Genomic DNA, 25,257 nt, shown 5'->3' on the forward strand with positions numbered 1-25,257 from the left:
TTGCTTTCCCCTGCCCTGAAACGCCAGAATACCAAGATGAGAGCAGCCCTCACAGTTGAGAAGCGAGTGGCAATAGCCCTCTGGAAGCTTGCAACGCCAGACAGCTACTGGTCAGTCAGGAACCAATTTGGAGTGGGAAAATCTACTGTGGGGGCTGCTGTGATGCAAGTAGCCAAAGCAATCATTAAGCTGCTGCTATGAAAGGTTGTGACTCTGGGAAACGTGCAGGTCATAGTGGATGGCTTTGCTGCAATGAGATTCCCTAACTGTGGTGGGGCGATAGATGGAACCCATATCCCTATCTTAGCACTGGAGCACCAGGACACCCAGTACATAAACCGCAAGGGGTACTTTTCCATGGTGCTGCAAGCACTGGTGGATCACAAGGGACGTTTCACCAACATCCACGTGGGATGGCCAGGAAGGGTTCATGATGCTCGTGTCTTCAGGAACACTAGTCTGTTTAAATGGCTGCAGCAAGGGAATTACTTCCCAGACCAGAAAATAACAGTTGGGGATGTTGAAATGCCTATAGTTATCCTTGGGGACCAGCCTCCCCTTGATACCATGGCTCATGAAGCCATACACAGGCAGCCTGGACAGTAGTCAGGAGTTGTTAAACTACAGGCTGAGCAAGTGCAGAATGGTGGTAGAATGTGCATTTGGCCGTTTAAAGGCACACTGGCGCACATTACTGATTCGCTCAGACCTCAGCCAAACCAATGTCCCCTTTGTTATTGCTGCTTGCTGTGTGCTCCACAATCTGTGAGAGAGTAAGGGGGAGACATTTATGGCCGGGTGGGAGGCTTGGCAAATCACCTGGCCGCTGATTACGCACAGCCAGACACCAGGGCGATTAGAAGAGCACACCAGGAAGCGGTGCGCATCAGAGAAGCTTTGAAAACCAGTTTCATCACGGGCCAGGATACGGAGTGACTGCTGTGTTTGTTTCCCCTTGATTGACTCATTCCCTGTAAGCAACCCACCCTTCCCCTTCGATTACAGCTTGCTTAAGGAAATAAAGCCACTATTGTTTAAAAATCATGTATTCTTTATTAATTCATTATAAAAAGAGGGAGAGAACTGACAAGGCAGCCCAGGTGTGGTTTGGGAGGAGGACAGGAGAGAAGGAAAAGGCCACTAAAAAAACTTTCAAAATAATGACAGCCTTTTGGTTGGTCTGTGCACTGGGATGGAGTGGGCGGGTGCATGGCGCCTCCCCCACGCGTTCTTACACATCTGGGTGAGGAGGATATGGAACATGGTGAGGCGTGAGGGTGGTTACACTCTGTGATCTTGCTGCCGTTCCTGAAGCTCCACCAGATGCCAAGCATGTCAGTTTGATCACACAGCAGCCCCAGAGTTGCATCCCGTCACCGCGTGGCTGGTATCATGGAAGATCACTGCTAACTGTGGACCCCCTCTCCACCACCACCGCGTGGCTGGCAGCAGGGAAGATCCTTGCTAGCCAAACGCGAAAAAGCTCAGCGCCAATCACCCCCTCCTTTCCCCTTCCTTGGCTACCTGCAAGGAAGGATTTCTTTTAAGCAACAGGCAAACAGCCCAGTAGGAATGGCCATATCTGACCCCTTAATTAAATTCCTGAATTTCAGCCAGGTTACCATGAACGATATCACTCTCCTGAGGATAACACAGAGAGATACAGAACGGATGTTGCTTGAATGTCAGCAAACACCGGGACCATACACAGCTAGGCTTTGTCATGCAATGATACCAGATTACTTGCTACATGCATGGCGTGGTCCAGTGTCCTACCATGGAGGACAGAATAAGGCTGCCCTGCCCAGAAACCTTCTGCAAAAGCTTTTGGAGTACCTCCAGGAAAGCTTCATGGAGATGTCCCTGGAGGGAGGATTTCTGCTCCATCCCCAGACATGTTAACAGACTTTTCCTGTAACTGTACTGGCCGCGAATGCATCCCAAGTCCTCAGGGCAAATTAATCATTAAAAAACGCTTGCTTTTAAACCATGTTTTATATTTACAAAGATACACTCACCAGAGGTCCCTTCCATGGCTTCATTGTGTGGGACAGTGGCTTGAGAGGGCTGAGAGGGTAATTCCGTCAGAGTGAGAAAAAGCTCCTGGCTGTTGGGGAGAACGGAGTGCTGTGTGCTCTCTAAAAGCTCGTCCTCCTCTTCCTCCTCCTCATCTTCCCCATCCGCAGAATCCTCAGCCATGGCTGAGATTACCACCCCCACCTCAGAATCCACGGCCAGGAGTGGGGTAGTGGTGGTGGACCCCCCTAGAATTGCATGTAGCTCAGCATAGAAGCGGCATGTTTTCGGCCCTGCCCCGGACCTTCCGTTTGCTTCTTTGGTTTTCTGATAGGCTTGTCTGAGCTCCTTAACTTTCACACGGCACTGTACTGAGTCCCTGGTGTGGCCTCTCTCCATCATGGCCTTGGAAATTTTTTCAAATGTTTTTTCATTTCGTCTTTTGGAACGGAGTTCTGTTAGCACGGAATCCTGTCCCCATACAGTGATCAGATCCAGTACTTCCCGTGTGGTCCATGCTGGAGCTCTTTTTCGATTCTCAGGAGACTGCATTATTACCTGTGCTGATGAGCTCTGCGTGGTCACCTGTGCTGGTGAGCGCTCCACGTTGGCCAAACAGGAAATGAAATTCAAAAGTTTGCGGGCCTTTTCCTGTCTACCTGGCCAGTGCATCCGAATTCAGATGGCTTTCCAGAGTGGTCACAATGGTGCACTGTGGGATACCGCCAAGAGGCCAATACTGTCGAATAGCGGCCACACTAACCCTAATCCGACATGGCAATACCAATGTCAGCACTACTCCCCTCGTCGGGGAGTTGTACAGAAATCGGTTTTAAGAGCCCTTTATATCGATATAAAGGGCTTCGTTGTGTGGATGGGTGCAGGGTTAAATCAGTTTAACTCTGCTAAATTCGGTATAAACGCGTAGTGTAGACCAGGCTCTGGTTAGTGAAGCAATTGGAAGACCACTTGTGTAACGGAATGATAAGCTATATTATACTGTTCGGCCACTAGGTGCCATTGTGGCACCATATCTTATTTGAACCATACCGGCAGAACATTAAATGCTCTTGTACTGAATGTATCTGGTGCCTATCTTGCTCAGAAGACAGTTCTGTAGTCAGTCTATATCTGGTACAGAAGCATGACATGATGTCAGAAGTAAACAAGTGCCAGAGGAGAACAGAAAAAGAGGAAAAAAGCAACAAAGATTGCAAACAGAAGGGAAAAATGCAAAAAAAGGTGTCCACTAAGGTATTCTGTACACCCAGCAGGTAGGCTACTGATAGAATGATGCTGTGCCGAATACATCAGTTCCACAGTTTCACTGCCTCTGCAGAAAGGGATAGTGATCTCGCTCCTCCCTGGTGGTTTATGTAGAACATTCATGCTATGCTGTCTGTCATAACCTTTATATGTTCCCCATTGATCAATGGTAGGAAATGTGCACAAGCATTCCTGACCAGTCTGAGCTCCAATAGGTTGATATGGAGCATTGATTCTATGGAGGGCCGCCCTGAACTGTGTGATTGTCTAGATGAGCTCCCAAGCCCAGTAAAGATGTGTCTGTTGTCAGTTTCAATGTTGGAGGTGGCTGTCTGAAGGGGACCCCTGTGCAGACATTCTGAGGATCTTTCCACCACTCAGAGGGAGTCTTTGACTGTCGACAGTAGTTTATTTATTCAATGTCTCTCTGTTTGGTGCGTATACCATTTTGAGCCATGCCTGAAAGCAATGCATGTGAAGTGTTGTATGACTTATAACAAAGGTGGTTGCCACCATGTGCCCAAGTAGTTGGAGGCAATTTCTGGCCGAGATCTGGGGGCTGGTCTGAATGTTGTCTAGTAAGACAGTTAGGGTATTGAACCTGTGTAGTGGGAGGAAGGCTTTGACCCTCACTACATCGAGACAGGCTCCTATGAATTCTAGATGGTGTCCAGGAGTTAAAGTCAATTTTTGAGTGTTCAGCTGTAGTCCCCACTGTATGAATACATCTGTAGTCTTTTGCATGGCCACTAGGGTGTCATCAAAGGCTCATGCCTTGAGTAGGTAGTCATCTAGATACAAGTACACCATGTTTCTTGATTTGTGAAGATGGGCCGCTACCACAGATAGGACCTTCAAGAACATGCTGGGTGCAGATGACAGGCTGAATGGAAGTACCGTGTATTGAAAATGGTCTTGACCAAAAGTGAACTTGAGGAACCTTCTGTAGGATGGTTGAATCACAATGTGAAAATGAGAATCTTTGTAGGCCAAGGACTGAGAAGCAGTCTCTTTGGGCTAGAGCTGGAATTATTGCTGCTAATGGAACCATCTTGAATCTTTGTGCCTTTCCATACTTATTTAGTGCTCTCAGATTGAGAATGGATCTCCATCCTCTGTTTTTTTCCGATACTGGGAAGTATTTGGAATAGAAACCCTTCCCTCTGTGTTCATTTGGAACTGATTCTATAGCACCGAGGTTTAGGAGATGATTTATTTCCCAACTTAACAGGCTCTCATGAGGAGAGTCCCTGAAGAGGGTAGGGAGGGAGGATAGGTAGGAGGGAGGGAGTTAAAGTGGATTGAATGACCATTGGAGATGATCTCCAGTACCCAGTTGTTTGATGTTATATTTTCCTAGTTTTGATGAAAAAGAACAAGGCAGTGTCCAAAGGGTTGTAGATGGTTCGAGTTTTGCAGCAATTGATGATGGCAGTGGTTGCCTGGGGCCTCAACCAATGTATCAAAATTGATGTTTTGACATTGAGGGCTGCACAATTGAAGTTTGGGGCACCATAGGCTTTCATTTCTGCACCTGTTGTCTCTTCCGCTGGGGTTTGTATTGTCTCTGAGATGGAGGAAACTGGTCTGGTCGGGATCTTTGTGATGTCTGTGACTTACTGTACTGTCTTTTCTGGACTGGTGTGTAGCTCCCCAAAGAGCATAATGTGGCTCTTCAGTCCTTCAGCATGCATAGTGAGGCATCTGTCTTTTCTGCAAAGAGTTTGGATTCTTTGAATGGAAGGTCCTCCATGGTCATTTAGACTTCTCTTGGGAGAATGGAAGGGTGAAGCCAGGAAGCTCTCTTCATCACTAGTGCCATTGATATGGAGCAGGCAGCTGTATCTCCAGTGTCTAATGCAGTCTGTATTGCTGTCCTTGCCAGAAACTGGCTCTCGGCAATGATGGCTTGGAACTGTTCTCTTTGATCATTTAGGAGATGTTTAATAAAGGCATTAAGTTTTCCATAATTAATATAATATTTCACCATAAGGGCCTGATAATTAGCAATCTGAAATTGTAAGGTTGCTCATGAATATGACTTCCTGCCAAATAAGGCAAGTCATTACCAGTCCTTGTTGGCATCATGGCTTCACCTGGAGTGGATGATGAAATGTTTATTGTTGGAGTAATTTCTTGATCCAGCCTTGCCTCCTGCTTCTCAAAAGTCATCTCTTGGAGATCAGGTAGTCTAGAAATGGAAGCTGAGGGAGATCATCTTCCTCTGTCCCTATGGGAGACACTCAAGGTCTTGGAGGACTGGTGTCTATAGGCTGCCTATGGCTCCCAGTACAGCCACTGGGATGGTGTGAAGGGTATGGCTGATGGCACCCAAAAATATCCATACCAAGTGGGTGGCCTTGTCGATCCTGTCCTGGTTCTAGGTGACTGGTCCCTTGACATTGCCCTGGGAAACTTTGCATTTAGACCAAAGTTAAGTTATCATTGTCCTCTTCATTTTCACTTGATAGAGGTCAAGCAGATAAAGAGGCTGGTGGTAAGTGTCCTAGTACCATAGAGAATTCCAGAGACCGAGATGTGGTCAGCATCATACCACCAGTACTGAGCAGCAGGGATTCCAGTTTCTCTGAAACCAAGAGGTCCTTGGAAAAATGAAATTCCTGTGGTACTGCCGTGGTAATTGGTACCAACAAAGTTTGCCTAGAAAGGCCAATGAACATCAAGGAGTCAGTGGCAGCTGTAGTTTTTTGTCTGATGATCAGCCAGAAGAGGTCTCTCTGATTGAAGTGCTCAGTATTGCAGCTTTCCTTGTCTCCAGAGGTGCCGTTTAGAAGAGGTATTCTGGTCTCTACCACTTCTCTTGTCAGATGGTACTGATGCTACCTAGCTTTGCCCCTCTGTGTTTTTAGGCTTTGTGCTGGTACTTGAGGAGCCCAATGTCTCATGGGTACTGCGCTGCAGCTCTGTCAGTAGCAAGGTCACTGATTTTGCCAGGGATCTCTTTCTCCTGGTCAATTCTTCAATCGGAGAAACTGTAGCCCTCTTTTCTGAGCTTTTGTGAGAGGAATCAGTAGATTTCCTCTTTGATGCCACCAGAGTTTGATGTCCTATGGATGTTGATGGTTGCATCAGGGACTGTTGCTCTGGGGCAGTCCGAGGACTAGGGTCAGCGGCTGGTCTCAGAGAACTCTCCATCATCAGAAGCCTCAACTTCAATTCACAGCTCTTTCTTGTCCTTGCCTTCAATTTTTGACAGAAGGTACACTTCTCTGGTATATGAGCCTCTCCTAAGTATACATTTTGTAAATGATAGGAATGTAGAAACTTTGAGGAGACGTAATAGAATGCTAAACTGTACTATACTGTTCAGCCACTAGGTGATGCTGTGCATAAAAACCAGTTACTTACCTTTTGTAACTATTATTCTTCGAGATGGTTGCTCATGTCCATTCCATTCTAGGTGTGTGTGCGCTCACATGCATGGCCGTCAGAGATTTTTGCCTTAGTGGTACCCATAGGGCCAGTTGTGGTGCCCCCCAGAGTGTCACACTCATGCTGTGGTATATCAGGCACTGCCGGCCAATGCCCTCTCAGTTTCTTCTTGCTGACAACTCCGAGAGAGGGGCAGGAAGGTGGGTAATGGAATGGACATGAGCCACACATCTTGAAGAACAACAGTTACAAAAGGTAGATAACCATTTTTTCTTCTTTGAAGTGCTTGCTCATGTCAATTCCATTCTAGGTAACTCGCAAGCAGTATCAATGGAGGTGGTCTCAGAGTTCACCGTCATGGAGCTTGCAGCACTGATCTGCCAAAGCCAGCATCATCTCGAGCCTACTGGATCAGTGCGTACTGCAACGCAAACGTATGAACAGATGACAAAGTGGCAGCCCGACAAACTCTTGGATTGGTACTTGAGCAAGGAAGGCTGCAGAGGATGCTTGTGCTCTAGCAGTAAGAAGAAACTGAGAGGTGTGGGCCAGTGGTGCCTGATATACTGTGGCATGAGTTCACCAGGCAGGACAGATGAGGAGAGGGGAAAGGAACATAGGCAGATAAGTCATGGTGCGGGCTTCAAAATGGTCGATAATTAGGGCTTTAACATGAGACAGGTCAGTTTTCTGGCATGAGCAGCTTCTATTTTGAAAACACAGAAGTGGGGAGGCAAAATGTATGGGGCAAAAGAGGGAGTTCAGGGGGCTGGAGACTCATAAAGGCTCCTAGTTCATATCTGCCTAAAATGACTGTGGCCGTTAGGCATCCAGAACAGAAAGTAGCATGGCAGTATAGCATAATAATAATACATTTTAAAGACAGACATTTTAAAGACAGATAGATACATGACAAGTTTTCCTCAATAGGATTTGTCTCCTCAATCCTGGCTTGTATTTCATGCCAGGAATTGGCTAGGAATCATGCTCAGTTCCTACATGGTAGGAATCAGGATCGCTTTCTACCTGGCAACAAGGTTCTGAGTCCTCAACACATCTTGGCTTGCTGGGGACAGCTTTCAGTAGGCTCCTCATGTTCATCCTCCAATGACTCTTGCTGCTCATCCTTGGAGTGGGACAACAGAGGGGGAGGCAAGTTTCAGTAGCGGTGAGATGCAGCGGTCGGCAACCTTCGACATGTGACCCATCAGGGTAATCCGCTGGCAGGCTGCGAGACATTTTGTTTACATTGACTGCCCACAGGCATGGCCCCTCGCAGCTTCCAGTGGCTGCGGTTCACCATTCCCAGCCAATAGGAGCTGCGGGAAGTGGTGGGCAGCACAAAATATCTCACGGCCAGCCAGCAAATTACCCTTATGGGCTGGATGCCGGAGATTGCCGACATCTGGTGTAATGGATCAAAATTGTGTCCAGCTCCTTCAAAAATGGCTAGATCACATCTCCACTGCTGGACCTTCTCTGGTATCCTTGATTTTAATGTATGTTCTCCTGAGATGTTTGGTCTTTATTCTGCACCGGTAGGTGATTTGGTTCTGGCGCCTCACAGGCACCTGCTTAGCAATGTACACAAAATGATCTTTATTCTGGTGCCTGACCACAAGAGCTTCCTGCATTGATGCTTCTTCCCAGATTGTGGATAAAATCAAGGGTTTCAGTACAGCTCCAAGCAGCTGCTCAAGGCATGTTTTAAGGCAATATCAAGCAATGCAGATATTTTTTAATCAAGGAGCAAATGGGGACATCCAGTCAACTTGACACAAGGACAGTGGAGGGCACAAGGTAAATGGACAAGTCAGTGATGATTGCCCACAAAGCAGTACAGGATAGCAGTTGGAAGACTGCCAGAGTAGTGTGCAGCTGCAATGCATGCACATAAACAATAAACTGAACTAACACAAACTTAGTTCACTTTGAAAGAGGACTCCAGAGTATGATAAATGCAGTTAGTGCATTACAATGAATGGTGTTATGTGCATGAAAGTGTTTTTATTTGAAGATTTCTTTTAATATTCCTCTCCTGAAATGGTTTAAGAAACTGGAGGAAATGACTAACTGGTTTGTATAGAAAGGCCAGATAAATGAACTTCTGACCAAAAGGCTGTGGAATATGAGAGGCAGGGGGATGTCCAAGACTATCAAATTATGGAATAATGCTTAAATAGGTATATCAGAAATGGATTTAGCTGGGGACAATGGGTTTGACATGAATTTTCAAGATTATATTAATAGAATTTCTAATTAATTTTGGGCTGCCTTTGTACAGGCATTGTTACCATGGACCAGGATGATTGTTGCTTCTATACAGCAGAAGTTGGAGAACTGTTGGAATACGGTATATAGTTCTGACTGTCTCAATACCAGAAAGTTTTCAATAAATTGGATGGAATTCACAGAATATTAACAAAAATTATTAAAAAGCTGGAGGACTGACTTACAAAGAAATATTTATATTTAGTATTTAAATGATATCATACCAAGATATTTATCTAGGTAGAGTAACCGAAATAAAAACAGAATACCTTGCTCTCATATTATTCCAACATAAAAGAAATAGAAGACTATAAAATACAATATTGTACAAATATCAAACAGGCAAACACAGAGAGAAATGAATGAGTTCAATATACTATAATTAGAATTCTATGAAAGCCAACTTTTTAGAACAATTGTATGAATAAGGGTAAGGTTTTAAAGTTTCTGGACTTGATCTCTCAAAGGAGCTATGCTGATTCACACTTACTGAGGATCTGATCCTCTGGATTTTGATCCAGGGCCAAAGTTAAAGTTGTTTGGGTGTTAAATGATCTGTGTATATGTACCGAGTGTTAAAAATAGTGGCAGAATTGGTTGTGTAACTTTAGTTTTCAATGGCTATGGTTTTTAATACTTTGGGGTTTTACAGATATGTTTAATGGTGTATCTTTTCTTAAATTGGCTATGAAATCCCACCTTCAAATCAACAAAGATTCTGTGTTGTAATCTCCCTTTGTGGATTGTTTTGGTTTTTTTTAATTTAACCTACAGCTGCAAAAACCTCTGTGAGCCATCCAGAGGAAGCTTGAATATTGTTCTCCACTTTCTGTGACAGGCATGCAAAGTTTTTTCCTGGACTAGATGTAATGCTTATATCATTTCCCCAGTCATACCAATTCCCCAAACCCTCACACTGTCTCCATCTCTGACTCCCCAGCTAGTCCCTGCTGCCTGGCTCCAGACCCTGGTCATTCCTCACTCCCCAACTGAAACACCACTTCCTGCCTCCAGTCAGTACCACGTTAGAGCCCAATTACAGTTTTACTTCCAGCCAGTCCCACTCCATGAACAGAGCACTCAGTCAGCCATGACTCTGCAGCTCCAACTCCATTCTAATTCCAGACCACAGCTAGTCTTCATCTTCCTTCAGATACTTCAGTTCATGCTCCTCCCTCCGTTAAGAGTTGCAAGAACCCTCTTTTATACCACATAAGGTCTGCCAGAAATGATGGGATAAGTACATATACTTTTATACAAATACCCTTTTTCAATTCACTCCAGCATTTCTAAAATACTGAACATGTTCTTAAAGATAGCTCTATTTTCCATTACCTGATTTTATGTAAAACTTCATAGTCTGTGACAGGTAATCCAAACAGCTGTTCACCAGATGAATAAGTGACAAATTTCCTCCAGAGTTCATCAAAATTGGCCTGATCAAATTAAGATTTAAAAATGCAAACAGGATACACATTTGTTAACTAAGAGATCCTCTAATTATCATAAACTACTGTCCAATTATAAAGCTATCTTAAGTCTGCAGTATGTATACAAAGAAATATCTAGTAACATCTTTTGGTCTCCAAAGGACATACATTTGATTTTAAATCCTGTTCAATTTTTACGTACAGTGGGGAGTGTTTTTTCTAGTGTCAACAAGGAATGCCACAATAGGGACAGATTACAATTTAACAGATTTTTTTTAAAAAATATTGTCTCATTTAATATTACAGATGCTCCAGCTAAACAGAAAAAATGTGCACAACAAAGATCTGAAGAAACATTTTATTAAAAAGGATGTGCACTTAAAGCCACATTATATTATGCAATGAGGAGAAATTAAACATTGTATTAGCTGGTGTGGACACAATTAGAAAAAAACATTAAATAGAGCCAGAATTATATAACTTGTCAAGCAAAGTGTACTGCCAGAAGATTGGTGAAAAGCAAATATAGAATCAATTTAAAAAAAGGAAGGATGAGTGATTCTAGCAATTACCATTCTATAAGTATGGAGAACTGGAAAATATTTGTATTACTTTTTACTACTAACATATGCCTTTCAGTTTATCTGGGTGATACTACCTTGCCTGAATGCATGGTTAGGTCAAGAGGGGTTGCAGAGAAGGAAAGTAGAAAAGGATAACCAGTAGCCTAGATAAGAAGCATCCCCTCATACACAATAGTTACATTTACAGCCATGAAGAGGGATTTCTCAGCTCCAACCCTGGCAACGTGACTGTTTGCCAAGGCTGAGAATCTGAACATCAAAACACTGGTCTATTAAAAGATATGCCCTACAGAAAAGGAGGGGTGAGGGAAGTTTTCAGCAGCTGCAGGTTGACCTAGAGACACTGACTGGGAGTGAGGGATCTGCAGCAGACAAACTGTAATTTGGTCCTCAAGAGAACAGCGGACACCAAGGCAAACTCATGTCTACATAGGGGCTTGAAGGGAATGTCAAGCATAGGTGACACAGTATGCACAGAAGTCTGTTATCTTAAATCTTTTTCTCTGAGTGATGTGAATCTTTTAGCAAATAAATCATGCTTTGTTTTGAAGAAACTGCTTCTGTCTCACTGCATATTGTTGCTTTCCACAGGCTCCTGAAGGAAAACTCTTGCAAAGTGCCAGGCCCATTGGGATTGCTAATAAATAACACAGTTGGCAATATGTCAGGTTTTCAGCCAGAATGTCTGGTCGAAAAGGGAACCTGTCAGCATTCAGTTAGCTGTGTTAAAAGTCCAGTTACCTGTAGTAACCGGCCTCTTCCACTAAGGGGGGCACGAAGAACAGCAGCTGTGGCTGGAGCCATGAAGAGCTGCTCTCTGCTCCTTGCTGTGGATCCGGCAGCATCTGGAGAGACCCGAGTGCCATGACCTGGCTGGGTCACTTGATTGTGAGCCAGGTTCCAGGACTCCAACAAGCGGAGCAGGGAAGCGGGTGGTACCTATGGCAAGGATCGGGTACAACAGCCCAGGCACCCACAAAAGGGGTGTGGAGAACGGCAACAGCCCAAGCAACAGGTGTTCAGGAAGAGAAGGGGCAGGGAGAGGGGCAGCAGCATGCAGGGCAGCAAGGGGGCGAGCAACAGGTGGGAAGGAGCAGCAGCAGTAACAAGCAGGGCAATACATAGAGCAAGGAGTGGGGGAACAGGCAAAGCTGCACATGGGGCAAGGAGGCAGCAGAGAGCCTGGGGAAGATGTTCCCGGGCTGCCCAGCCGCTCTCTGCAGTTGGATTGCTTTGCTGTACCTGGCAAGAAAGCCCCATGGCTCATGGGCCCTGCCCCCTCTCACCATATTCCAGGTCATGGGCCACACCGCAAAGTGGCCTTGACTCATTTATAACTCCACAAAGGCCAAGTACACTTGGCTCCTAAAGCTGGCTGAGCCCTGCACAGGACCTGTACTCACCAGGCTGCTTTGTGCCCACACGCAGCATCCCAGGGACCTAGCCACCAGGCAGGGGAAAGCCCCCTGCAAAGCAGACCCCAGCCCAAGGGAAGCATGTAGACACCTGGCCCCCATGGGAGCTAGGGAATTGATTTCCTGGGGAGTAGGATTGCAGCCTAGGAGCGGGATACTTTGGAAGGGCACAGGTCACACATGTGCTGGAAAAGGAGTTTGGGCCAGTGGTTACAGCAGAGGGACTGAGCGATAAAACTCCTGAGTTCTATTCCCAGCTCTTTTACAGACTTGCCGGATGACTCTGAGCAAATCATGTCCTTGCTCTGTGCCTCAGTTTCCCCTTCCGTAAGATGGAGATGGCAATATCCACTTCCATTTACAGTGTACTTTGAGATCCCTGGCAGGAAAGCACTAGATCTGTGCTAAGCATTAATGTGACGAGTGGCTGGATCATGGCTCGGAGCCCGCTTGCTCCATGCAATTTTCCAGTAAGGTTCCGAGCAGACTGAGTGGAGCTCTGAGGGTCGCACAGGGACTGGGAAATGAATTGGAGGGCTCAATCTCATTGCTAGTGAGGCAAAAACTCCCATGGTTATTGCCTCCTAAAGCAGCCCCATCCAAGGCAGCCTCAGTGGAGAGGCCAGCATGCAGGGACCCTCAAGACGGGCATCCTGCTCAGCCCCAAGGGGCCCCTCCGAGGCAAGGTGGGCTGGGAGCTCTGCCTGCTCTGTGCAGAGAGGTCCCAGCTCCCCAAAATCCAGGAAGCTCAGCCCAGCTCTGACCTCATTCGCCTCCCTCCTGGCCCAGACAGAGAACAGGAGCAAACGGCAACACAGCTCTGTGTACATGCATGAGTCAGGTACCCAGGGCAATTACTGGGTGGTGTTGTGCATGCCCCATCTTTGTCTCACGCTTGTCTGGTGATGTCCACAAATTTAAAATGTGACGCTGAACTGTATATTAAGGAGCACACAAAAAAGCAACCTGGTTTTCAGAGGTTTTGTGAGTGCTCAGCACCACTGAAAACCTACTTCTCTTTATTAAGATGGCCAATTGAGATGCCAAATTTTAGGCAGGAAGTTTGAAAGGCTTTATCTAGGTCCTTCAGACTTGATGAATGATTAGGATTCAATATACCTTTATCAAGTCTGTTCTAATATTTTCTGTTATGCATGGAAAAACTGTAATTAAACAATTCATTGACAGTATTCATATGAAGACTTCCAAGGTTGAGGAAGCTATCCAGCTAGAAAGGACTGCTGTCATGCCACCGGCGAAGGAGGATAAGGTTCTGGTACAGGGACGATACTGTCTGCTGGTTACTTCTGGCAACAGGTAGTGCTCCACCCCATTCTCAACTCACTCACCATGGTGATGAAGAACCATTATGCTGCCCTGGCAACAAGTGATGAGGAATCACCCCCAAAGGTTGAAGAGGAGAAGACATGTACCCCCAAGGTTGGGAGGATCATAGCCACCACTCTCAGGAGGAAACACAGGCTAGTGGTGGTTGGAGACTCTCTTCTGAGGGGGACAGAGGCACCCATCTGTCACCCTGACATGGAATCCTGGGAGGTATGCTGCATGCCAGGGACCCATATCTGAACTGCTACGGAGGGACTGTTGAGGATCATCCAGCCCTCTGACTACTACCCCATGCTACTCATCCATCTGGGCACTAATGATACTGCGAGGTATATCCTGCAGCAGATCGGAAGTGACTACAGGGCTCTGGGAGTAAGGGAGAGGGAGTTGGGAGCGCAGATGGTGTTTTCTTCAGTCCTTCCAGTCAAGGGTAAGGACCTTGGCAGAGACAGAAGAACACTGTTGCATAAACTGAAAATTGGTTTTAGGAAACTAACAAGCTTGGCAGCAAGTGTTTAATGAGGAAGCAAAAACTTTAAGGGAGCTAGAGGTGTTGGTTTTTAAGAAAAGGCATACAACCCTTTGACTGTGACTAACAGAATGATGCAAAGGTACATATCAACTGTGTATCTTTGCTGCAGAAATCAATCCCTAAAATCCCCTGAGAATTTCTGTTTCTAATACAGAAAATGTCCGTAGAAAACACACTGAACAAATTAAGTTTTTCTTCTTGTTGTTATTATATTAAAGCAGTGTTTCAAGGTTCCAGTTGCACAGGGCCCATAATGCTAGGTGCTGTATAATCACATAGTAAGAGACAATCCCTGCTCTGAACAGTTTATGATCTAAGTAATTTACACAGTAATGCTCAATATTGTCCATCAATTCCCGTGTTCCAGAGATAGTAATGGATCTTTTTCTAAACTCATTTTGATTCACAACTATGACTCTCAATTTGACATTTCAAAACTATTTTTTTTCTTACCTGGAATATTTGTAACCTATTGCTGGCTTCTTGTGGTGGTGTATTTGGAACCATGGGTCCTTCCTAAAGCAAACAAATTTTAACCAAAATGAATATTAACTCTTCAAGTGTGTTAAGGCAAATTCTATATTTACAAACAATCAACATATACAAAATTGTTTAACTAGTCAAGAGGTATATGCAAGGGGTATATGAATCATTGAAGTGTGTCCATAAATCCCACTAATGCCAAAAGAGTTACAAAAGTGTATCAAAGGAAAAATATTCTAGATAAAATAGAAATTTCTGTAGTCTAATCAAATTTGCTATTAGTAGATAATATACTTTCATGTTTCGTATATTTTCATCCTGTCAAGAATAAAGTAAGAATGTGCAAAAAGTGACTTGAGGCAACTCTTTACTTTTATCAAAGGTATAATCAGAGTTACAGAATCCTCAATCTGCCATGTATTGTTTTTCTTTTCACAGAGCTTACTTTCACTGGTATTTATTATAACTGCACATAATTTCTTGTTAAGTATAACTTGAGGTGTTGGGAGTGGAAGGAAGGAAGATATGTTAATCTTTCTATCAGTAACTGTTGTGACAAAGTTCCTCCTCTACCTTAGTGGGTCCTGTGCTTATTGGCGGATTTGTTCACCTCAATTGATCTTCCCCTCTTGTAGAACCCACAGTCTGGGTCAGCTCCTCCTGTGTCTGATCAGGAGTTGGGAGGTTTGGGGGGAACCCGGGCCCGACCTCTACTCCAGGTTCCAGCCCAGGGCCCTGTGGATCGCAGCTGTCTATAGTGCCTCCTGTAACAGCTGCATGACAGCTACAACTCCCTGGGCTACTTGCCCATGGCCTCCTCCAAACACCTTCTTTATCCTCACCACAGGACCTTCCTCCTGGTGTCTGATAACGCTTGTCCTCCTCAATCCTCCAGCAGTACACTCTCTCTCTCTCACTCTCAGCTCCTTGCCTTCTTGCTCCCAGCTCCTCAAACACGCTCCTTCTCCTCTGGCTACTCTCTGCCTGACTGGAGTGAGCTCCTTTTTAAACCCAGGTGCCCTGATTAGCCTGCCTTGATTGGCTGCAGGTGTTCTAATTAAAGTAGCTATCTCTACTGCCTTCTAGAAAGATCTTAATTGGCCCCAGGTGCCTTGATTAACCTGGAGTAACTGCCATTTGGTTACCAGGGTCCTAGGGATTTGTTTAGCCTGGGGCTAACATACCTGTTTCTCATTACTTTACTGTAGCCATCTGGCCTTGCCCCATCACACTGCATTTCAAGTACACCTCTACTCCAATATAACACTGTCCTCAGGAGCCAAAAATTCTTACTGCGTTATAGGTGAAACTGCATTCTATCAAACTTGCTTTGATCCACTGGAGCGTGCAGCCCCCAGAACTCTGGAGCGCTGCTTTACCACGTTATATCCAAATTCGTGTTATATCGGATCATGTTATATCGGGGTAGAGGTGTATATTGACTCTGTAGATCTGCATGATGGGATGCAAACCCATTGTGACACAGAGATTAGAATCACTTAAAAAAAAGCCGCTCCCATTAGGGCTGTGAAAGCGTCCCCCATGACTACTGGAGCAAAGAAACAAAAGGCTCTGATGACAGCCTTCATTTTTGTCACTACTTAAATCCCACTTCTCTGAAGAAGTTTGGAAGGAGAACAGAGAAGGCAAAATAGTCCAAGAGCTAGAATTGTATTTCTCCTTTGAGACTTATCCATGAGACCCACGGTAAAATTTTCAAAAGCCTTTACATGAAATCAGCAGGATATAGGCCCCTAAACAGAAATGTGTGAATAACTGACTTTTCAGTTACTGGTCATACCAAAAAACAAAATAAAAAATTACTTCAGGTTGACTCAAATGAACATTTTTGAACATTTTTTAGTGCAACAAAATAGTCAAAAAAATAGTTTTGACACAAACAAAACATTTTGTTTGACCCAAAATGAAATATTTCATTCTGTTTTTAAGTTTTTCTAACCATTTTAAAATAATATTGAAGTAAATTTCTAAACAAAGGTAGTTTTGTTTCAAAAAATCATGTTTAATATAGAAAATTTCAAAATAAATTGTTTTGTTTTTTTCCAAATTTTCTTTTCCGACCAAAACAATTCAGCAAATTCAACAAAAATTCACAAAGCATTTTTGTTGCCACAAATCTGCATTTTTCAAGTCAGAAAATGTTACCCAGATCTATTCCTAAGGCATTTAGGTGCTTTTGAAAATGTTACCCTCAGTAATATGAGAAAAAATGAGCTAATCATTAAGACCAATCCTTTATAAAAGGTATAGAGCCTGATCTTTAGTTGGCGAAAATCAGGATAGCTTCACAAATGAAGAAAAATTGCAGTCTCCACCGAACTTGCTAAAGAAGTCAGAAGCATCAGAAAATGCTTGGAGACAAGGCTGAGACAATACCCTTAGCGATCATCTCATGTTACTCTGGATGATGCTCCAATAAGGCGTATCTAACTGTGCTCTGACTGAATAATGGGTATGCTAAGGAGGATTACAAGAACTGGGAAACCAGTTAGTTTACATTTGTCTGGGAAAGGACTTGGAGTCTGGAAAATGCCTAAACATCAGAATTAAGAAGCCAGGTGTTAATGCTAGGATTTATACACCTAGGATAACTCAGAGATGTAGTATAGTTACAGATCACACTCAGGAATAGGGTGACCAGATGTCCCGATTTTATAGGGACAGTCCCGTTATTTGAGGCTTTTTTTAAAATGGGTTCCTATTATCCCCCATCCCGATTTTTCACACTTGCTATCTGGTTACCCTACTCAGGAAGCTTGGGGTAAGGGGCAGAAGTAAACTGAGCATGCTTTCATAGAATAGAGAACCTTTTTTGAGTTTGGACCAGACAACATCAAAGAAAGCTGACCTGGAGGAGACACAGAGAGACTCCAGTATTTGGAGGGGAAGCCATGAACTGCCGGAAGTGGATCCTGAACTTCCTAGAAACTCTGACCCAAGCCCAGATCAAGTTCCACAGTGGTAATGAAAATGAAGTGAGGAAATGTATGTAGGGATTTATTATTTATGACTGGATCTGTATAGATTTTTTGCTATTTAAAGAAAGGAGCAATTGTGTTTAGAAACCGTTGTCTGTGTTATATGTTTCATCTATCATGTGTCCCTAAAGAGTTACATTGTAAGCCCAGAATGCCCACAAAGTTGGAGTTCTAAGAGATGGTACGGTTAAACTACTGGAACATCTGTGTGGGGAGGAAAGAAGACAGAACACTGATCCTGGGGCTGAGGCTAGCTGGGCTGTGAAGTTACATTTCCAAGAGGGGATAACAGAGAATCTATGCACAGGTGCCATTGAGACCAAGGAAAGAGGCAGTGCTGCAGCATATTCAGACCAATGGAAGCTTAAAGCACACGGGGCCCAGGAATGTGGGACCCAAACACAGCATCTGGGTGGGTGTCCAGGAACAAGAGCTGTCTGAAAATGCATATAGGCCCTTTTTGTTTTATATCTTTGTGTGAAAGAATAAATAAAACTTTATTTTGAATAAATTGTTTTTGAGTCACATTAGTCAGCTTGTTGGTCACAAGCTCCCAGAGAAAAGTCTTACACGTGCTAAACTCAGTTGGGTCTGTCACATAGACATGGTTGAGAAATAGCAGGGGTGCAGCCCAGACATGAAGATTAAGAGTGGTAAAACTGCATGCTTCAATCCTTGGGAGAGATTAATGCGGGCAGGCTTATCATCTGAGGGGTGCTCTTAAGAAGGACTAAAAGGGATCTAAAGCACAGCTGACCTAGTAACTATGACAGAAGGTCGGTTGGGTTATCATGCCCTCAGGAACTCATAGGGACAACTCAGCAGATCAAAAATTTGGTACTCAACTGCTGCAAACCATATATTCTGAGGAACTGAACCACAAGCCCAATAGATAACTTCCAAACGTAATTACCGTTTCATATGATGTGTCAAAGTTTGCTACATCTTCACGAAAAATTTCAACGGACTCTAATAGATTACTCTTAAATTTTGGCTGAACTTGAACCAACTCATCTTGAACACTGACCTAAAATATAAATGAATTTTCATTTATTAATAAATTATTGAAATAAAGTTATTTCTTAAAAAAATCCTAATAAAGAAAGGGATGTCAATTCTATATAATCAAGTTGATTTGTTATATTAAAAAAACTACAGAAGCATTGGACAAAAATAGCTTTTTATTCAGACAGCTAAATATGAAAACAGAGTTTTAAAAAAAATCAAAACAAAAAACCCTAACATCTTCAAGGCATTATTTTCTTACAAGATGCTGTAACTTCCTCATCTTTAGAAAATTTAGAGTGGTCAAAACAAACTAAACTAAACTAAACTAACTACAGAACAAAACCTGAACATCCATATTCAGAAGATTTTTTTAAAAAGTACTAGGGAAGGACAAAACAAAAGGATAGGACTCAGCTGCATTCTGACACTATGAAACGTGGGAAGTAACTTATTTTTCTCAGGTTTCAGAGTAGCAGCCATGTTAGTCTGTATCCGCAAAAAGAACAGGAGTACTCGTGGCACCTTAGAGACTAACAAATTTATTTCAGCATGAGCTTTCGTGAGCTATAGCTCACTTCTTCGGATACATAGAATGGAACACACAGACAGGAGATATTTATACATACAGAGAACATGAAAAGGTGGAAGTATGCACACCAACAGGAAGAGTCTAATCAACTGAGATGACCTATCATCAGCAGGAGAAAAAAAACTTTTGAAGTGATAATTAAGATGACCCATAGAAGGTGTGAGGAGAATTTAACAAACGGAAATAGATTCAATTAGTGTAATGACCCAACCATTCCCAGTCCCTGTTTAGGCTTGAGTTAATTATATCGAATTTGCATATTAATTTGAGTTCAGCAGTCTCTCTTTGGAATCTGTTTTTGAAGTTTTTTTGTTGCAAAATTGTCACCTTCAAGTCTGTCACTGAGTGGTTAGAGAGGTTGAAGTGTTCTCCCACTGGTTTTTGATTGTCTGGCTATGTGGACTCTCTCCTCAGGCCCTATGCTACCAGCACCCCCAGCTATCTTCGAGACACCATTGACTTCCTGAGGAAACTACAATCCATCGGTGATCTTCCAGAAAACACCATCCTGGCCACTATGGATGTGGAAGCCCCCTACACCAACATTCCACACAAAGATGAACTACAAGCCATCAGGAATAGTATCCCCGATAATATCACGGCTCACCTGATGGCTGAACTTTGTGACTTTGTCCTCACCCACAACTATTTCATATTTGGGGACAATGTATACCTTCAAGTCAGTGGCACTGCTATGGGTACCCGCGTGGCCCCACAGTATGCCAACATCTTTATGGCTGACTTAGTACAACGCTTCCTTAGCTCTCGTTCCCTAACACCCCTACTCTACTTGCGCTACATTGATGACATCTTCATCATCTGGACTCATGGAAAAGAAGCCCTCGAGGAATTCCACCGTGATTTTAACAATTTCCATCCCACCATCAACCTCAGCCTAAACCAATCCATACAAGCAGTCCATTTCTTAGACACTACTGTGCTAATAAGCGATGGTCACATAAACACTATCCTATACCGGAAACCCACTGGCTGCTATACGTACCTACATGCCTCCAGCTTCCATCCAGGACACACCACATGATCCATTGTCTACAGCCAAGCTCTAAGATACAACTGTATTTGCTCCAATCCCTCAGACAGAGATAAACACCCACAAGATCTCTATCAAGCATTCTTAAAACTACAATATCCACCTGCTGAAGTGAAAAAACAGATTGACAGAGCCAGAAGAGTACCCAGAAGCCACCTACTACAGGACAGGCCCAACAAAGAAAATAACAGAACGCCACTAGCCATCACCTACAGCTCCCATCTAAAACTTCTCCAGCGCACCATCAAAGATCTACAACCTATCCTTAAAGATGATCCCTCACTCTCACAGATCTTGGGAGACAGGCCAGTTCTCGCTTATAGACAGCCTCCCAGCCTGAAGCAAATACTCACCAGCAACCGCACACCATACAACATAAACACTAACCCAGGAACCTATCCTTGAAACAAAGCCCGATGCCAGCTCTGACCACATATCTATTCAAGTGACACCATCATAGGACCTAATCACATCATCCACACCAACAAGGGCTCGTTCACCTGCACATCTACCAATGTGATATATGCCATCATGTGCCAGCAATGCCCCTCTGCCATGTACATTGGCCAAACCAGACAGTCTCTATGCAAAAGAAGAAATGGACACAAATCTGACATCAGGAATCATAACATTCAAAAATCAGTGGGGGAACACTTCAACCTCTCTAACCACTCAGTGACAGACTTGAAGGTGACAATTTTGCAACAAAAAAACTTCAAAAACAGATTCCAAAGAGAGACTGCTGAACTCAAATTAATATGCAAATTAGATATAATTAACTCAAGCCTAAACAGAGACTGGGAATGGTTGGGTCATTACACTAATTGAATCTATTTCCGTTTGTTAAATTCTCCTCACACCTTCTATGGGTCATCTTAATTATCACTTCAAAAGTTTTTTTTCTCCTGCTGATGATAGCTCATCTCAATGGATTAGACTCTTCCTGTTGGTATACATACTTGCACCTTTTCATGTTCTCTGTATGTATAAATATCTCCTGTCTGTGTGTTCCATTCTATGCATCCGAAGAAGTGAGCTATAGCTCACAAAAGCTCATGCTGAAATAAATTTGTTAGTCTCTAAGGTGCCACAAGTACTCCTGTTCTTCTTACTTTTCTCACTATCATTGTAAGAGGTGACCAGTTCCAACACTGGCTACTCTTGGAGCAGTACATCTTATGTATTAGTCCCTTACTCTCATATAAGCCTAATGACTCATTCTATCTTCTAATGAGTAGTAGAAAAAGTACAGATTCAGATACTCACAGCTTTGGTCTGTAATTTGTTAAAAGAATATCTAAGTGTATCAACTCCTTCTGATTCCTCTTTTGTCACCTCAACTTCAAATCTATTTAAAATACTATAAGCTTCCTATAAAAGAGGAAAAAATAATCATGATACAATTCAAATTTATTTGCAGGAATACACAGTTTGTAAAATATACTTTAAACTAATACAGTCAACTTAGTTTAGGGCCAATATTTATGTTTAGTTGTTTTTATAAAAAGGGGCTTTGGATGAAGAAGAGCCAGTCTCTGACTACAACAGATACAGCTAATCTTGTAACGAGCAGAGCTGTGTGAAATATTAAAGGCAAATTTAGAAACACTAGACATTGCCTGTGTTAATGTTCACAGAACCTCCTAAAATGTATTATTATATAACATGTTTTTCATGCTAATTACATTTTTTCATAGTAGATTATTAATTTGTATACTATATGGATATACGTGTACATTTTGAGAAATGTTCCCAACTCTGGATGATTATCAGCACCACACTGCATATTTCAAAGGTTTTCTATCATCCTGTTTACAAAGAATATTATTGCAATATGTTCAGACTGATTTATCAAGTGCTTTCACATATAATAATGCTGGGATGACCCTAACATTGCTTGATTTTTTATGTTGTTTGGTTCTGTTAATGCGGCAGCTTATATATTCTCTAGTTTACTACCTTCATTGTAGAAATAGGGCACAGATTATTTACAGGAGAAAATGGGATAATTAGTTTAGTTTAAGGTTCATGACCAAGCAAAGAAAAATTATAACCAACTAAGACAAAAGGCTGAGTGAAGTATGTAAGCCACTTGCTTGCTGTTGTGTACTTGTAGTGCGCATTCACTGCAACTTACGACTGCCTGTGAATACACAGTTCTTTCTTCCCTGCAATCCTCTATGCTTGGAAACCTCTTTGTATCTCAGCCCAAGTCTACATCATCTCCTCTTCTAAGTATTCCCTTAACCCACACTTCAGTAAGGCTTATGAAGGGTATATCTACACAACAAAATTACTCCGATTTTATAAAATTTGATTTTTGGCAACAGATTGTATAAAGTCGAGTGCGTGCGTCCACACTAAGTACATTAATTTGGTGGTGTGCGTCCATAGTACCGAGGCTAGCATCAATTCTGGATCATTGCACTGTGAGTAGTTATCCCATAGTTCCCGCAGTTCCCCCGCCCACTGGAATTCTGGGTTGAGATCCCAATGCCTGATGGGGCAAAAAACATTGTCACGGGTGGTTCTGGGTACATGTCATCAGGCCCCCCTCTCCCTACCTCCCTCCGTGAAAGCAAAGGCAGACAATCATTTTGCGCCTTTTTTCCTGGGTTACCTGTGCAGACGCCATACCATGGCAAGCATGGAGCCCACTCAGCTGACCATCACCGTATGTCTCCTGGGTGCTGGCAGATGTGGGACTGCATTGCTACACAGCAGCAGCTCATTGCCTTTTGGCAGCAGATAGTGCATTACGCCTGGTAGCCATCATCATCATACTCCTGGGTGCTCTTTTAGCCGACCTTGGTGAGGTAGGTCAGGGGCACCTGGGCAGACATGGGAGTGACTCAGCCAGGTCATTCCCATCTTCCGCCAAGCACCCAGGAGATGACGATGGCTAGTAGTCATAATGAAGCATCTTCTGCTGAGCACCCATAAGATGACGATGGCTAGCAGTTGTACTGCACTGTCTGCTGCCAGCCTAAGGTGTATAAGAGAGATGGAGTGGATCAAAACAAGAAATAGACCAGATTTGTTTTGTATTCAATTGCTCCTCCCTCCCTCCATGAAATCAATGGCCTGCTAAACCCAGGGTTTTGAATTCAATCCTTGAGGGGGCCATTCTGTGTGACACTTGTTAGTGTTTCTCCTTGATGCAAAGCCACCCCCTTTGTTGATTTTAATTCTCTGTAAGTCATGTCGTCAGTCGCACCTCCCTCCATCAGTGCAACGGCAGACAATTGTTTCGTGCCTTTTTTCAGTGCAGACACCATACCACAGCAAGCGTGGAGACCACTCATCTCAACGCAGCAACCATCAACACTGTAAACACCTCGTGCATTATCGTGCAGTTTATGCAGAACCAGAACCTGAAAAAACAGGCAAGAAGGAGGCGACAGCAGTGCGGTGATGAGAGTGATGAGGACATGGACACAGAATTCTCTCAAAGCATGGGCGCCGGGCAAGGTTCATGCCGTTGTGGAAGTAGAGCAGGAACTGACAGGGATTTGAAGGGGATTTCAATGCAAACAGTCCTCTCTGTGAGCAAGAGTCAAGCTAGCTGAAACCCTAATAACGCGAGACTTGTAGAAGAGAGGATTGTATGAGGCGAGTGAAAAAGAACTGTGAGAGAGGTTGTTTTGACTTTGTGTTAAGATAAAAATGGAATGTAGACTATAGCAGAAATTGTTGCGAGAAATAAGATAGAGAGAAGGAATATGTATAAACGATATGCAGCTGTTGCTCATTATCGTCTGTAAAAAAGGTATAAATGTTGGCTCTAATTGTTTATCTTTAGAGAGACCTGCCTAGGTGGGGGAAACCCTGTGTCCTACTGCACTCTCTCCCTCCATGCAATTGCTAGACAATAAAGTATCTGACTTGCTGCACCCAACCAGAGAGTAAGAATTCTGTTTTTCTCCGACACCGTGGAATGCTGATTCTGGGCCCGGGAAACAAGCATAGAGTGGTGGAACGGCATAGTGTTGCAGGTGTGGGACGATTCCCAGTGGCTTCAAAACTTTTGCATGCATAAGGGCACTTTCATGGAACTTTGTGACTTGCTTTCCCCTGCCCTGAAGTGTCAGAATACCAAGATGAGAGCAGCCCTCAGAGTTGAGAAGTGAGTGGTGATATCCCTGTAGAAGCTTGCAACGCCAGATAGCTACCGGTCAGTCGGGAATCAATTTGGAGTGGGCAAATCTACTGTGGAGGCTGATGTGATGCAAGTAGCCAAAGCAATCACTGAGCTGCTGCTACCAAAGGTAGTGACTCTGGGAAATGTGCAGGTCATAGTATATGGCTTTGCTGCAATGGGATTCCCTAATTATGGTGGGGCGATAGACAGAACCCATATCCCCATCTTGGCGCTGGACCACCAGGGAAGCCACTACATAAACCGCAAGGGGTACTTTTCAATGCTGCGGCAAGCACTGGTGGATCACAAGGGACATTTCACCAACATCAATGTGGGATGGCCGGGAAGAGTTCATGACGCTTGCATCTTCAGGAACACTAGTCTGTTTAAATGGCTGCAGGAAGGGATTTACTTCCAAGACCAGAAAATAACCGTTGGGGATGTTGACATGCCTATAGTTATCCTTAGGGACCCAGCCTACCCCTTAATGCCATGGCTCATGAAGCCATACACAGGCAGCCTGGACAGTAGTCAGGAGCTGTGCAACTATAGGCTGAGCAAGTGCAAAATGGTGGTAGAATGTGCATTTGGACGTTTAAAGCGTTGCTGGCCCGCTTTACTAACTCGCTCAGACCTCAGCAAAACCAATAATCCTATTGTTATTGCTGCTTGCTTTGTGCTCCACAATCTCTGTGAGAGTACGGGGGAGACGTTTATGGAGGGGTAGGAGGT

At 43.7% G+C, this 25,257-nt stretch overlaps 3 protein-coding genes across 3 annotated transcripts in view; all 3 read right to left on the minus strand.

Annotated features, from left to right (window-relative positions):
• The window catches only part of DNAH8 (dynein axonemal heavy chain 8), a 593,210-nt gene that overhangs the window by 322,893 nt on the left and 245,060 nt on the right, over positions 1-25,257 (minus strand). Inside the window, exons 31-34 of the mRNA XM_050948396.1 lie at positions 21,651-21,755; positions 18,650-18,763; positions 14,708-14,770; positions 10,282-10,382 (exon numbers count right to left, since the gene is read on the minus strand). Coding sequence (XP_050804353.1) covers positions 10,282-10,382; positions 14,708-14,770; positions 18,650-18,763; positions 21,651-21,755 — 383 coding nt within the window. The remainder of the gene's footprint in view (positions 1-10,281; positions 10,383-14,707; positions 14,771-18,649; positions 18,764-21,650; positions 21,756-25,257) is intronic.
• LOC127048745 (uncharacterized) overlaps positions 1-25,257 on the minus strand; it is a 125,968-nt gene that overhangs the window by 35,636 nt on the left and 65,075 nt on the right. The window lies entirely within an intron of this gene.
• Positions 1,932-25,257, minus strand: part of LOC127048750 (myb/SANT-like DNA-binding domain-containing protein 2) — a 366,512-nt gene continuing 343,186 nt past the window's right edge. Inside the window, exon 2 of the mRNA XM_050948644.1 lies at positions 1,932-2,601. Within this exon, the coding sequence (XP_050804601.1) occupies positions 1,966-2,568 (603 nt within the window). The 5' untranslated portion in view covers positions 2,569-2,601 and the 3' untranslated portion in view covers positions 1,932-1,965. The remainder of the gene's footprint in view (positions 2,602-25,257) is intronic.

The sequence above is a fragment of the Gopherus flavomarginatus genome, chromosome 4, assembly GCF_025201925.1.
Source record: "Gopherus flavomarginatus isolate rGopFla2 chromosome 4, rGopFla2.mat.asm, whole genome shotgun sequence".
NCBI lineage: Eukaryota > Metazoa > Chordata > Testudines > Testudinidae > Gopherus > Gopherus flavomarginatus.